General features: G+C 45.0%; 3 protein-coding genes across 3 annotated transcripts; all 3 read right to left on the minus strand.

Moving 5' to 3' along the window:
* Positions 1-1,691: 1,691 nt before the first annotated feature.
* Positions 1,692-4,338, minus strand: LOC123408121. The gene is made up of 3 exons (XM_045101310.1): positions 3,035-4,338; positions 2,302-2,409; positions 1,692-1,938 (listed from the first exon to the last, which is right to left on the minus strand). Exon 1 carries the CDS (start codon positions 4,285-4,287, stop codon positions 3,472-3,474), a length of 816 nt encoding a protein of 271 aa, XP_044957245.1. The 5' UTR covers positions 4,288-4,338; the 3' UTR covers positions 1,692-1,938; positions 2,302-2,409; positions 3,035-3,471.
* A 1,514-nt stretch (positions 4,339-5,852) lies between these two features.
* Positions 5,853-7,722, minus strand: LOC123410316 (stem 28 kDa glycoprotein-like). Its single transcript, XM_045103245.1, has 2 exons — positions 7,179-7,722; positions 5,853-6,425 (listed from the first exon to the last, which is right to left on the minus strand). The coding sequence occupies exons 1-2, from the start codon at positions 7,634-7,636 to the stop codon at positions 6,041-6,043; spliced, it is 843 nt and encodes a 280-aa protein (XP_044959180.1). The 5' UTR covers positions 7,637-7,722; the 3' UTR covers positions 5,853-6,040.
* Positions 7,723-11,861: 4,139 nt separating this feature from the next.
* On the minus strand, positions 11,862-14,125 carry LOC123410219 (acid phosphatase 1-like). Its single transcript, XM_045103125.1, has 2 exons — positions 13,620-14,125; positions 11,862-12,388 (listed from the first exon to the last, which is right to left on the minus strand). Exons 1-2 carry the CDS (start codon positions 14,048-14,050, stop codon positions 12,004-12,006), a joined length of 816 nt encoding a protein of 271 aa, XP_044959060.1. The 5' UTR covers positions 14,051-14,125; the 3' UTR covers positions 11,862-12,003.
* Between the last annotated feature and the right edge of the window lie 676 nt (positions 14,126-14,801).

Genomic DNA, 14,801 nt, shown 5'->3' on the forward strand with positions numbered 1-14,801 from the left:
GTGACTAACTATTTTTTAAATATGTTTTACTATTTATTTTGATTTTACTACTCCCTCCGTCCGGAAATACTTGTCCTAGAAATGTACAAAATGAATGTATCTATAACTAAAATAAGTCTAGATACATATATTTCTATGACAAGTATTTTCGGACGAAGGGAGTATTCACCAGGTGTAGATGAGCCTGGGCACTGTTTTAATTATCCGCTACAAATCACAGTATTTTCAGAAGATTTTCTACACATTCCTGCATAACATGTATAAGTTTCCAAGGAAATAAAATATTTTTTTATTGAAACTATAAAATACTCCCGCCGTTCCTAAATATATCTCTTTTTAGAGATTGTACTAGGTGACTACATACGTAATAAAATGATTGAATCAATATTATAAAGTATGTCTATATACATCCGTATGTAGACTTCTAGTGAAATCTCTAAAAAGACTTATATTTAAGAAGAGAGGGAGTATGGTATATATTTTTTATTTTTTTAGAATAAAGAAAAGCTGGTCCAGCATCGTCTCAAATGGTTTGAAAATATTCAACGAAGGCCACCGAAAGCGTCGGCGCATAGCGGACGGATAAAACATGCTGAGAATGTTAAGAGGGGTCGTGGTAGACCAAACTTGACATTGGAGGCGTCCGTTAAGAGAGGCCTGAAGGTTTGGAATAGCGACAAGGACTTAGCCATGGACATGGGTCCGTGGAAGTTAGCTATCCACGTTCCAGAGCCATGACTTGGCTTCGAGATCTTATGGGTTTCAACTCTAGCCTACCCCAACTTGTTTGGAACCAAAAGGCTTGTTGTTGTTGTAGAATACTGAGCTCACTGGAGCTCTCGGTCTCCATTGGCTTTTTTCGTAAATTTATGAGTGCGGAGTTTTGGAGGCCAAGCTCCACAGAACTCGTTTTGAAAGAAAAAAAAATGATTTTTCTACAGGGTGGAAAATTTGGAAATTTTTATGGAGACTTATACACTATATTACGCTATGCTATCTGCAAAACTTCATAACCATATACTTTCATGTGCGGCGTACAAACAAAATTCAAATACAGATTTCTAAAATGGGCGGATTTTTGATTTGTTAGGACAGAATTTTGTCCTTTTTATACAGCCTACAAATCACAGTATTTTCAAAAGATTTTTCACACATTCCTGCAGAACATGTATAAGTTTCCATGGAAAAAAAATCAAGTATAAGTACCCAGTTTTTAATTAAATACCTACTATATGTCTGGGTATCTTTGTTTCTTTACAAAGTTGTGTTCACCAAGTCACAACAAATTTATACCCCATTTTTCTCAAACTGGTAAAGATTGTCTCTAGCAAACTAACAGTATTACTGTGTACCCTTTTAGTGTTATACTCCGAGGGTGGTCAACGGGGCCTTACCGTCTCCCGCCATTGATCCACACAACTAAATGTTTTAAAGTTACTGAACTGAAAACTTTTGAAAAGAATACTTAGAACAAGATGTCGAGATCATTGTCGTTGCATTCAGCATTCGTAGGTGCACCATATGCGAAAATGAGTCGACCAAAGGTAGATTTGAGTCGAAACAAACTAGGTCTGCTCGATAGTATATGGTTATGACAAGCCATCGAGCAGCTGCAGATAACCTGACCATTTTCGCATATGGTGCTCCTACGAGCAGCTGTAGCAAACAACTTCGAATTACCATGCTTTAGATAACCTGACCACTAACCACCTTAAATGACAAGCAATCAACAACTAAGGTTCAAGTAGGTCCGAAATTCCAGAACATTGCACACGCAAAAGGCATATTCAGATAAACCTAAGGCTCTCAACATAGCCGCAGCAAGTCGGACATAAGGATTTCAATAGTCAAAGCATCAACTTAGAGCTTGAGTCACCATGCATCAGCATCAGCAGCAGCAAAAGACACCACCACCATCCATGCATCTCACCAGGTCCCCTAGAAGAACAAGATAAACAAGTGCACGTCATTCATTAGTATAACGTGTCGTTGCAAATCTGAGTCAAGTAGTCTTCCATCTGATTCTAAATTGTTTCAATACAAGGCTAATTCAAAAGCTAGCATTTGCCACAGTCCCAAAGGTGCCATCCAGATCTTGGAACCACTGAATTGCCACAAAAAGGTAAAGTGACTAAATGATCTCAGGTGCATTCTTGAAAGTTTGAGATGCAAGGTTATAAAGAACTAGATGGCCAACAGGATCAACATTTATACTATCCTAACAAAGGTGCAGGTCCATGTCCAGTTATGCAAACCATCCCCCTTCTGAATTTATATATAATCTTCAGTCCACGGCGTTACCTATTATGCTTTGACAACAGATGCAGACTCTGTTGGGCCACCCCCAGCCTTCACATCACTTCCTTCAGATCCTTGGGTAGACAAAGCTTCACCTTTTGAACAAGAGCCCTAAAGAATTCAAAGCTTATGTAAGTATTGTGAACAGCCCAAAACAAGTACTGTGGTTACCTCTGAATTGAAGTACACAGACCCACTGATGTTCGCTCAATAGACATAATTTACTGCGGTTAGCAGTAAACAGAATGTTGAGCCCAACATTAAGAACATGGTTATAACAACAGTGACACTGAAATTTGGAAGGGATTCCATTTTTTAACGAAACAGTTATAAAGCATACAGTAGACCATTTACATATATCTGTAAAAGCTTTCATCAATGGGCTAATTATGAGTCTCTGCTCTAGGGGAATCAAGTACTTCATTCGTCAAACAAAGAATAACAAGCCAAGGTGCCATAAGGATATGTCATATTCATATGTGCACGCTATTGGCATAGAACAAATCCATCTCATAGATAGCATTGTCAAAGCTAAAAAAAAAAGATACATCACTGGGAAAGAGTATTAGACTTTATATGGTCGAGTGTTTCGGTTTGAAATAACATTGCAAAATGAAAATGATGTACAGTAAGAGTGGATAGCAGATTCCCACAATACTCAATTAATTCAAAGCTCACAGGTAAATAGAAATTACCTCGGATGCAGTGGAAAGAAACTGTATATGCAAGGGCTCACCGTATCATTTTGAACCAAAGAAGGAGGCCACGCCATGATGTAGGGACGGACAGGCTTGTGATAATCTTCACAGATCATTTTTAGCTCCGCTGTTTCGAGACAAAAGGATAGCAACAACTGAGGCCCCATCATACTCAGTACGCAGGTACACGATTCCATCGATGACATCCATAAGACGCACAATGATAAATTCATCATCTCCTTCTGAGAACTTAACGAACTGGCGAATCGTCTTCAACGGAAATGTCTGGTCCAGCATCCAGTAATTGCGCCCATCGTCATAATACTCATCCTCGCGTCTCCAGAAAAAGACATCAAGCGAGCAATCACCCCACAAATCCGGGGAAACGATACAGGGCCTCCCATCCTTGGTATTGCCAAACACAAAAGCACACTCGCGGCCTTCTTGATCGGCCAAGAGCGGCGGCAGATCCATTTTACTGAAATTGAGCGTCGCGGTGTCGAGCACGGTGATGTAGGGTTTCCACACGTGCGTCCAATAGACGTCCCATTGACCATCTTGCTGGTGACTCTGGACCCAGTGCCAGGGAACCTCCGGCGCTTGGCCTTGATGCTGGTGTCCGGCGAGATGACGCGGACGACCGCCTTGGCCTGAAAGAAGTCGAAAGCGAAACACAGCACGCGGGTGGCACGCGGGGGTCCTCTTGGGAGGAGATAATGTGGAACTCGAAGTTGGTGGCGTCGGTGAAGAGGCGGGGCGGCGGTGGGTAGAGATGCAGCGCCCGGGTGAGAGGGTTGTAGGCGGCTATCTGCTTGGCTCTCCGGTTGAAGAGGAGCACGTAGCGGTCGCAGCATCGCTCAATCTCCCACACGGGCGAGGCGTCTTCCTCCTCCTCCTCCTCGCTGTTCTCATCTTCGTCATCCTCCTCCTCCTCCTCATCGCCGTCTTCGTCGGCAGCGGCGTCTGGGATTGGGAGGCCGGTGAGGGAGAAATCGGCGCCGCGGACAGCGGCCTCGAAGTCCGGGTCAGGGCGGCTGTGGTGGGCGTGGAAAGAGGAGGGCTCGGGCTTGAAGCCGAGGCGCTGGACGAAGAGGCCGGCGAAGGGAGACGGGTGGAGGGCCCGGAAGCTGCGGCGGAAGGCGGGAGACGACCGGACCGCGCGGAGGAAGGTGGTGCAGGAGAGGGCGGCGCGGACGAGGCTCGGGAGGCCGGGGAGGTGGAGGAACACCTCGCGGAGGAGGTCGTCGTCGAGATCGAGCACGGTGGTGGCGCATTTCGCCGGCGGCGGCATCGGTCCAAACCTAGGTTTTTTTCTGAGGGAGAGCTCGAGGCCTGGGTAGTGCAGTGGGGGAAGCCGAATGAACGGGGGCCATCGGGAATGGGTTGGTTGTCTCGTGGATACGGGCCAGGTCTCCGTGGGCCGCGGCTTGCGCAGAAGCACACCGGCCCAGACTGCATCATCGCGGTATTTTCTAGCAAACCTGGCCAAACGGGCCGTGCCTGCCGGGCCAGCCCGACTGCCCCCAGGCCAGGCACGACACGGGCTGGGCCCGGCACGGCCTAATCGTGCCCGGGCCAGGCACGGGCACGCCATGGGCCGTGCCTGGGCCGCGACCCCCAGCCCGCGTGCCAGCCCGGCACGGCACGATTAGGTGGCGCGAGGAGTGAGCGAGGCAGCGACCAGCGATATTTCACAGCGGGGCGGGCGGGAGACGCGCGAGATTTGAGGGAGCGGGCGGGAGACGCACGAGATTTGAGGGAGCGGGCGGGAGATGCGCAAGATTTGAGGAAGACGTTGTTGGACGGCGGGAGACGCGGGAGGCGCGCGCGGGAGACGCGTGACAACGCGGGCGAGAGTTTTTTTTTAGGTTTTTTCAGGGTTTTTTCGTGTCGTGCCGCGGGCCTAAACGTGCCGCGGGCCGGTCCGATTAGGCAACGTGCAGTGCTTGGGCCTGGACCCTAGGCACGGCCCGTATATTAATCGGGTCGTGCCGTGCCTAGCACAATTACGGTGGGCCGGCCCGTTTGGCCAGGTATATTTTCTAGATACACAATGCCTTTGTCGTAAGTGTTGGAAAAATTATGTCAAACTACGTTAAGTTTGCCTAAGAATACATAGAAATATGTAAAAGCCTAAATTTACTTTATTAGATACATTATGAAATTTATTTTCGTATTATGTATATTTGTTATCATTGAATCTTGGCGGGTTTGATACATACCTGGTCAAACTTTCAAAAGTTTGACCTGAGAAAATCCTTAAACTTTAATTATTTTGGAACAGAGGGATTGGTTCCCTAGAAAAAGATTCGAAATAACTAGATATGCACGAAATGCCCAAAAATATGAATTAACCAAAAATCTATCAAAAAATAAATGAAACTTGCAATGGTGTATTTTATCACAGGGAAAGTTTCAAAGAGAAACGAAAATATAAAACTTGGAGTTCCTCTTCAAACCCGACACTTCCCCTTTGAAACTCTAGTTCATCCTCGAAGACTCTTCACTTTGTAAGTGAGGAACATTCACAACTTTTCATTTACTCTCTCAAATATTTATCACACCTTATATGGATAAAATACAATAACCCATGCAATTGTAGATGATCCAAATTACGGCAAACGAAGCACACATCAAGCAACAATAACCCATGAGTTTCTCAAAAAGAAAAAGAAATAAAGGAAAGCAACAGCCCATGTATCCATTGAGGGACATGCAGCTCCTCCCACGCATATACTCCCTCTGTTCCATAATATAAGTCTTTTTAGAGATTTCACCAGAGGACTACATACGGATGTATATAGACATACTTTAGAGTGTAGATTCACTCATTTTGCTTTGTATGTAGTCCCTTAGTGAAATCGCTTCAAAGACTTATATTTAAGAACGGAGGGAGTACATTTTATTGTGAGTAGCAATTGATCTCAACTTAGGAAACTAACCAAGCAGCAACAACAACATAGGTGATCATGCATGGAGCATGTGTATAATTATTGAGAGGATGGAGCTTATTCTTCGACCACGAGCATTCGATGACTGCAGTCCTAGCCAATGTAGTACATGGGATCGGGCAGCTTGAAGGTGCGAGCGCCCTCGGGGGCGCCGAGGATGTCGCTCCACTGGTCGCCGATGTTGCCGACGATGATGTACCCAGCGTCCACCAGCTTCTGCCGCTCGCCAGATTTGTAGGTCACCGCGGAGCCCTTGAACCCTGGTTGCTTGAGCAGCAGGTTCATCCATCCATAGATGCCTTCGCGGCGGAGATTGGCAACCGTGATAGCCCTCTTGTCCTCGGTCCGGCCTGTTAGGAACACCGGCTTGATGCCCACTGCGAGCAGCTTGTTGTACAACCGCTTTGTCTCCGGTAGCACGGGCGCGCTTCCCTTCCGCACGTACGCACGGTAGCTCGTCGCGTTGTACGGCCTAGCCCTGCACATGGGTTAATGAGATGTCAGCTAGTAGATCTGCATACTGAAGAAGATAAAACCATCTTTGTGTTGATCCTTGGACATCGATCGTATTATCACATGCAACATGTTCTTTCACGTCATATGCTACGACTATCGACTAATTTAGATACCATTGATAAGCACGGTTCAATTTCATGGTGTCGGTGTCATGATGTTATTTTTGTATTTTAGTGGGTTAATTTTAGGGTGTGACTAGGTCTCAATCGACTGAGATTTAACCAAGTCTCAGTCAAAGTGATATACTCCTTCCGTCTTAAATTTTTTTGTCTTAGCTTTATCTTAATATGAATGTATCTAGTCATATTTTAGTGTTAGATACATCCATATCTAGACAAATCTTGTATCAGAATTTTGAAACTGAGGCAGTAGTATGTAAGAAGGAAAAAAAACTGAAAAAAATTATTTTGTTTGAATCTTCAATCAAAACTAAAGAAAAATACATAACAAAGTTTCAGTCGACCGAGATTTAGCAAAACTGTTTACTTAAACAAGGTACACATAGAGTTTTTAAGTTTAGCTGAACGGAAAGATCAGTGCAAGCCCCTGCCCAAATGCACCCGCAAGAAATAAATAGCATGTACTCCCTCCGTCCAAAAATACTTGTCCTATAAATGAATAAAATAAATGTATTTATAACTAAAATAAGTTTAGATACATCCATTTTTATGACAAATATTTCCAGATAGAGGAAGTATAATGTGCACGTACGTACCCGAAGCCGTGGATGGCGTAGTACGGTAGGTTGGAGAGCATGGTCTCGTCGATGTCCAACACCCACACCTCCTTGCCGTTGCCGGCGAGCCTGAGGCTATCAAGGTAGGCGATGGCCTCGTCGATGACGACCTTGGAGTCGCGCCGGTAATGGCTGCCGAGCATGTAGTGGCCGACGTAGCCCTCGCAGTTGGCCGGGACCATCTTCCAGTCCCGCACGTTGTACGCCTCCACGCCCAGCCGCCAGCTGTCGCACGGCACGCCGCCACGGCTCCCGAGCTGCCCGCCGGAGCCCAGCAGCGGCCGCAGCGCGTGGATGTGCGGCCCCACGGCGTCATCCATGGCAGTCGCTTCAACCTCCGCCATCGGCATCCGGATGTTGGGATCCCTTGCGCTGCAGGAGGCCGCTGCGGCCATGAGAGCCACGGCGACGAGTATGGGCATCCTTCCCATCGCCATTGTTAGTTTGTGTGTGTGCTGCTACCAGCAACTCTTGGGGTGCTCTGCTTATTGAGGTGGTACCGTGAAAAGAGCATGTGGTGGGCGGCTCGTCACATACTCCCTCCGTTCCTAAATATAAGTCTTTTAAGATATTTCGCTAAGAGTCTACATACGGAGTAAAATGAATGAATCTACAATCTAAAGTATGTCTATATACATTCGCAAGTAGTCTACTAATGAAATCTCTAGAAAGACTTATATTTAGGAACGGAGGGGGTAGTTAGTTAGAGTGTATGTGTTTTCATCACTCACGTGTCTCGAGCAGCGTATACATAGTACAGTACAAAATTTGTTTCTGCCACATCCAATATCTCTCTGTAAAGAAGCCATCGCTGCCTGTGATGTGCTTGTTTTCCCCAACAGTATTTGTTGCCACTTAGTGCGAAAGGCTAGCAAAAGTGTTACATAGATGCATGGATGATTTTGTACCGTTGCAAATGTCGAGCCAAAACCTGTTCACTTTGGCTTAAAGACAAAACTTGTTCTGTCGAGAGCAAATGAAGCTGGGAGATGTAAATCTGGATCAACATGACAAGATATGGTTGCCTCCCCTCACACCTTACATTCTTGGGCTTTACCTACACTACTAGAATCGACACATATGCCGAGTGCCCGGAGCACTCGTCAAAAGTCAGAAAACACTCGGCAAAGCTTTTACCGAGAGTTGTACTCAACGAAGTGCACCCGGCGTACACCTCTCCGGCAAACAGAAATTTGCCGAGAGTTAGAACACGGACACTTGGCAAACACTTTGCCGAGGGCTGAACAGTGCCTCTCGGCAAAACAAAAGTTACTTCAAATTCGTTGGTTCCGTCAGTTATTTGCCAAGAGCCACTCTCGGCACTAAAGAAAAATGAATAAAACAGAAAACTGAAGAACATTAACTGACGAAACTAAAAATGGCACCTAACGGTGAACCCAAAACTATAAACTGCATTTGACACGTACAGGTTCAGAGAATGAAAGACAAAATGATATCTAGCATGATTGAATGAGAAAATGATAAACACATAGGCAAACTCCTGATAAAAAAAGTGAAAAAATGAAGACTAACCAATGAAATAACTGGACTGAAAAATAAAGATCAATCAATGAGATTACTGGACAAAATGAAACTGAAACTGACATAATGAACTAAATGTCAAACTAAAATGATATTTAACTAAGGGAAACTCTTGTAGTCTGTAGTCTGATCGGAGGTAATGCATCAGATCAATTGACTACCGCCGATTCCGTCCGAATCTCATTGTGAGGATACTTCTTATCCCATCTCTTGTTTTTGGAAAAAACAAATCACGTCAATCAGTTGGTAATCACCCGCATCTCCCGCGTAATCTCCTCCCCTGATCAATGGCCCGAGGATGCTCTTCCAAAACTCATTCTTCTCTCTTTCCTTACACGTACCTCCACCCAGCTCGCATCAACCGCACCGCTCCCATCATCTGTATCACCATGCTTCATCTTTCTTAGCATGCTGCCTCGCCGACGACCATCCATGGCGCTCCTTATCAACGGTGAAGATCACTTCACACGGAGCCCCTAAATCTCAAAGACATCTCCCCTTCTCTCTTGGCCGCCGTTTCCACGCTCTGCCGCCTAGACGACGGCCAACAGCCTCTATGTTTAATCATGGGTCGTGCCAATGTATGCTTCTATATATGGTCCGTCTGGCATGTCCCCCTCTCGCATGCGTCATCGCGGTAGCATTGTGTCAGGACGAAGCTAACCATGTGACAATTCTTGTATACAGAAGCAAATGTTAATATCACAGGAAGCAAATAGTATTACTTTTGTTGGAAGCATAGTTTCATTGGAAGCAAAAAAGGAACAATGTTTTCTTTGATATTGAATGATATTGTGTTTTGGACGCAATGTAGATCTAAGCAAATAGCTTTCGTAACTTGGGAAGCAAACACAATTATCTTTGAAAGCTGATTATTTGCTCTCTAAGCAAATATATTTCTTCGTCTATGTTGGAAACGAGATTCAGATATCTTGAAGCAATCTAGTTAGCCAAGGGAAACAAAATATTTTAGGCAGGAAGCAAAATTAAATTGCAACAATTGAAAACAATTTTTATCATATGGAATCGAACTGCATGGCTCATAATTAGATGTAGCCAAGTATTGGAAGCAATTATCACAGATTATTTCCTAAAAAATGGTGTTTCTATGGGTAAAACACTCCATCCATGAGAGCAAGAATATTCTTATTTTTGTGTGAAGCAATTTTTTTTTGCGGGTAATTGCTTCCAATACGTGGCTACATTTCAAAGCAACAACTCCACTAGAAGCAAAACTTAATAACATTGGAAACAAAAAATGTTGCTTCCTTCAGTTTACAAATTTGCCTTCAACCATAAACTGTCAGCCTTATAAATTTAGACGTTGGATGTGGCACAATTAAGCATGGGACAGGACGGAAGCATGGAAAGACCCAACGTGATTTAAGGTAGTTGTTATGGCTCAAGGCTTAATTACTGCAAATCTGAACAGAAAAAATCCCACAAAGTGGGTGCACAGCTGGCACACAATCGAACGGCCCACATATTAGTAATCCAACGGCAGTAGACTAGTATGATAGAAAGCTAGCCAGCAGTAGTCTGATTGCTAGTGGTTCCCTTTAACTAATGAAACTGACCTGAAAATGACACATACTCTAACCTGATAGAACTGACAGGTGATGACACTAAAAATGACACCTACTTAAAATCTAAGACTAATGATGGATAAAAAAACTAAAACCAATGGCAAAAAATTTCTAGGAAAGCTACAAACCTGAACATGAAATTGAAGATTCATGGTCAACGTAACTAGGAGCTGATTGCCTGAATGGAATCACAACGTCGATGTGCACCTTCTTCTTGTAGAGCTTATTGCAAATGGAATCTCTCTTGCGTAGATTAGAATGCATTAGGTGAAAGAGATTAAGGAAGAAGAGTTCAGAAGAACACGTGCAAACCCACCTACATGCTTGCATCGCTAGGGCCCGAGTGAGTGGAAATGAACGATGGTGCTTTAAGTTCCGTACCGGCCAACAGTTTGGTGTGCCCCATGCATCCAAACGGACCAAATAACATGGCTCCTCCTGGCTGAGTAATGTAATGCAGACTATCAAACATACCCCAACTTCTCTTGCATCTCTTGCTCAAAGTGACAGACGCAAACTGTTTGTTTCAGAGCATAATCACAAAATGGATAGCTATCTTTCCTACTTATAAAGGTTGGAGTTGGTGGTGAGTTCACATGTGAAACCATATAAATAAACAAATGCACTTCTACCAGCATGTGAGACTAGCAACCTTTCAAAAGATTTAATAAACAAATGGTATTGTTGTGAGACCTATGACATCCCAGATAAACAAGTAGCTGCTATCCTAATATGAGCATAACACTTGTAAAAATACAAACTTTAAACGCATACGAATTCCAATTCAAAATCATGGTCTTAATTTCTTTACCCAATCAACTATTCCAGTTTTATAGCATGGTAAAAGAGAGTGGCCACATTGCAATTTCAACATGGTCATAAATGTTGTCCTCCTACAAAATCCACGATCTTGTGCACTGAAATTTCATGTCCATTTGCCTATGTTTTAGAATTTAAAATGTTATCTCACTGTAAATCTTGCAAAGGACCTACAATAGTCTCTTAAAATCATGTAAATCTTGCAAAGGACCTACAATAGTCTCTTAAAATCATCAGTGTCTATAACATGACCTTTTGTTATATTTACGTTCCCTCTTTAATCATAAACCATGCAATAGACGTAAGACATCATCATCTTTGGATGATTTCGTAAGCCAAAAGTATCACATTGTTGTTTTTATAGTTTCGTAGCAAGGCACGGGCATTGTGCCAGTGGCGGAGCTTAGTGTAGTCCGAAGGGGGCCGTGCCAATTTACTGTGTAGGGATTAGATAAGGAAAAGATTAATCTTTACCCTCTCAGTTGTTCATGTTTTGACTTTTGTCACCCCCTCCCCCCCCCCCCCCCCCCCTGTTCCTCTACACGATTTTTGATACCACTGTAGTTTGTAGGACAACAATCACAGTCAAAAGACCGATACACGTCACACTACAATTCTCAAGAACGAAATTACGACGGATAAGAACACATGCAACAAGCAACAACAGCCCCCGGATTCCCAAAGAAAAGCAACAACACAGTGGACTATCATCACGTCAAAAAAACAAAACACAGTGGATTATTACTGATGCATCGAGCATGCAGATAACAATTACTCCATGGAGTATCAAGAGAGCATGGAGCTTGATTATTATTCGTGGAGCACGAGCATGGGGCAACCAAATGGCCGCAGCCGACCTAGGCGATGTAGTAAATGGGGTCAGGCAGCTTGAAGGTGCGAGCGCCCTCGGGCGCGCCGAGGATGTCGCTCCACTGGTCGCCGATGTTGCCGACGATGACGTACCCGGCGTCCTGCAGCTTCTTCCTCTCGGCGGACTTGTAGGATATGGCGGAGCCCTTGAATCCGTGCTGCTTGAGCGTCAGGTTCATCCACCCGGAGAAGCCCTGGCTGCGGAGGTTCCCGACGGTGACGGCCCTCTTGTCCTCCGTCCGGCCTGTGATGAACACCGGCTTGATGCCCACCTTGAGTAGCTTGTAGTAGAGCCGCTTCGTCTCCGGCAGCGCCGGCGCGCTCCCCTCCAGCACGTACGCGTCGAAGCTCGTCGCGTTGTATGGCCTAGCCCTGCGCGTGTGTATAAACGGTGATGTCAGCTACTCCCGTCGTCTCGGTTTATAAGTCATCTAAAGAAAAACAATAATTCTAAAATACTAAGGCACGGTGCATTAACTTTCATCTTGTTTCTTGTCTTTTGACATGAATAAAGGAATCAACCAATAAGGGATTTGGGGCATGTATGTTTTTAATGACGTGAGGCTAACTAACACGACATGCACTGGTCAATTCATTGCATGCAATGGTATTAATTAGCAAATTAACATTAATTTCTCTTGTTTTCATCTTCGTCTTGGTTGCGATGCACAACCTAAGATGACTTATAAACCGAGACGAAGAAAGTAGTATGTAGATTTAAATACTGAAGAAACATAGCCATGTTCGACCAGTGCTCACTATGGTAAACTAGTAAAAGCACTTTAGATCAACATAAACATAAATCGGAAGAAAAAAATCTAAGCTTTTTAGATTTTTAGATAGGTATTTCGGAGTATTCAGAAATACAGTAATATTACGAACGCTATATATAAGGCTAGTACGTTTGAAGTTATAGTCTCCATTTAGCTCAAGAGAATCTTCCAAACTAAAAAATGGTGTTGTACTAGCTAGCATGAATGTACCATGAACAAGATGTTGTGACTTCTAACATCTATCCATAAGGACGGTTAAAAACCAAGGGGTGTACCAAAGCGCATCTAGGACAGATTCGTGCCTACATACTCTGGCCATCACATGCACATCGCATCACTATCTCCGATTAGCATAGATATATAACATGTTTTGCTCATCAATCGGCATATGGTCCTACTAGATTTCCCTGTGATTGGACTGGAGATGACCACCTCACCAATAATGTCCAACTCCAACACGTCCAACACATACATGCCTTTCTATTCCCACTTGTAGTTACATGCCTTTTTTTTTTCTTTTTTTGAAATTCACGTGCCCGTTTTGAAGTGGCGGGTTGTTGTAATTCACGGTCGGGGGTTGATTTTGGTTGGAAAGGAGTGCTTAGCATGGGGCGTCAATTTTTTTTACTATATGTATTGCATTTTCGATAACATTAACATGGCGCTGTTAGAATTTATTTTCTACTTTAGCTCAACGGACACACCAGTCCATATCCGCTCAAATGGACCTGCAACAAATAGCACATACAATGTGGACATACATACGGATAAACAGTCATACAGAAGTGCATACTCAACGATGCATAATGTGTGTAAGTACTTGTACGTACCCAAAGCCGTGCGTGGCGTAGTAAGGGAGGTTGGAGAGGGTGGTCTCGTCGATGTCGAAGACCCACACGTCCTTGCCGTTGCCGGCGAGCTTGAGGCCGTCGACGTAGGCGATGGCCTGGTCGATGACGACCTTGAAGTCGCGCCGGAAGTGGTTGCCGAGCATGTAGTGCCCCACGTAGCCCTCGCAGTTGGCCGGCACCGTCTTCCAGTCCCGCACGTTGTACGCCTCCACGCCCAGCCTCCAGCTGTCGCACGGCACGCCGCCGCGGCTCCCCAGCTGCCCGCCGGAGCCCAGCAGCGGCCGCAGCGCGTGGATGAGCGGCGCCACCGCGTCGTCGACCATCCGGATGGTGGGATCCCATGCGCTGCAGGAGGCCGACGCGGCCATGAGGGCCACGGCGACGAGGATGGGCACCCTTGCCATCGCCATTGTTAGTGTATGTGCTACTGGTAGCTACCCTGTGGTGCTCTGCCTCCTCAGCTGCACTGTCAAGTGTGTGTGGCGGGTGGCTTCTTAAATAGAGCCCCGTTCCTGTGGTGCCAAGATCTACTGCACAATTAGCAACATATATTGACAGAAATTCCACCAGAAAACTAGCAGTAGGAAAGCTACGTCCTACGTGGTGTGAGCTTGAGAGAAATTAACTACGCAAGACAGCAGGGGTATGGTCTCAATCACAGGGCGTGGAACACGCTGAGCGCGACATTTTGTTGGGGACGATGTGATACATTATTTTCCTGCTTTACCATGTACAGTTTTACCATTCATAATTTCATATTCTGCACAACAGTCAGGGGTTAATCTGTGGATGCTCTTTTTTTCCAGCCCATATATGTTAGAGCATCTCCAACAGCAGCACAAAAATATCGCATTCAATAAAAATTTTAACGCGTCACTGTAGCATTTTTAAAGCGCGGGGACCGGAGTATCTTCAACAGAAGCGCGCTAGTGGGGCGCCGAATCCAGCCAAATCCAGCGACCCCACCTGCAGCAGCACAGAGTTTGCTGCGCGCGGCGCACCAAATATGTTGCGCGCGATAGCGCTTTTCAGCGCGCGTCCAAAACTTTTTAGCGCACGCACTATTTTGCAGCGTATGTTGGAGCTGTCCGACGTCCAAAAAACGAATCTTTTAATGCGCAGAACACTTTTTAGGCGTCTGTTGGAGATGCTCTTAAGTGT

Source organism: Hordeum vulgare, chromosome 7H, assembly GCF_904849725.1.
Source record: "Hordeum vulgare subsp. vulgare chromosome 7H, MorexV3_pseudomolecules_assembly, whole genome shotgun sequence".
In the NCBI taxonomy this organism is placed as follows: domain Eukaryota; kingdom Viridiplantae; phylum Streptophyta; class Magnoliopsida; order Poales; family Poaceae; genus Hordeum; species Hordeum vulgare.

Excerpts from the sequence above, each read along its gene's own strand:
- LOC123408121 (XM_045101310.1), bottom strand. The coding sequence starts at position 4,287 with ATGCCGCCGCCGGCGAAATGCGCCACCACCGTGCTCGATCTCGACGAC.
- LOC123410316 (XM_045103245.1), bottom strand. The coding sequence starts at position 7,636 with ATGGCGATGGGAAGGATGCCCATACTCGTCGCCGTGGCTCTCATGGCC. Across the intron at positions 6,426-7,178 it reads TACGCCATCCACGGCTTCGG|GGCTAGGCCGTACAACGCGA; the intron begins GTACGTACGTGC and ends ACCCATGTGCAG.
- LOC123410219 (XM_045103125.1), bottom strand. The coding sequence starts at position 14,050 with ATGGCGATGGCAAGGGTGCCCATCCTCGTCGCCGTGGCCCTCATGGCC. Across the intron at positions 12,389-13,619 it reads TACGCCACGCACGGCTTTGG|GGCTAGGCCATACAACGCGA; the intron begins GTACGTACAAGT and ends ACACACGCGCAG.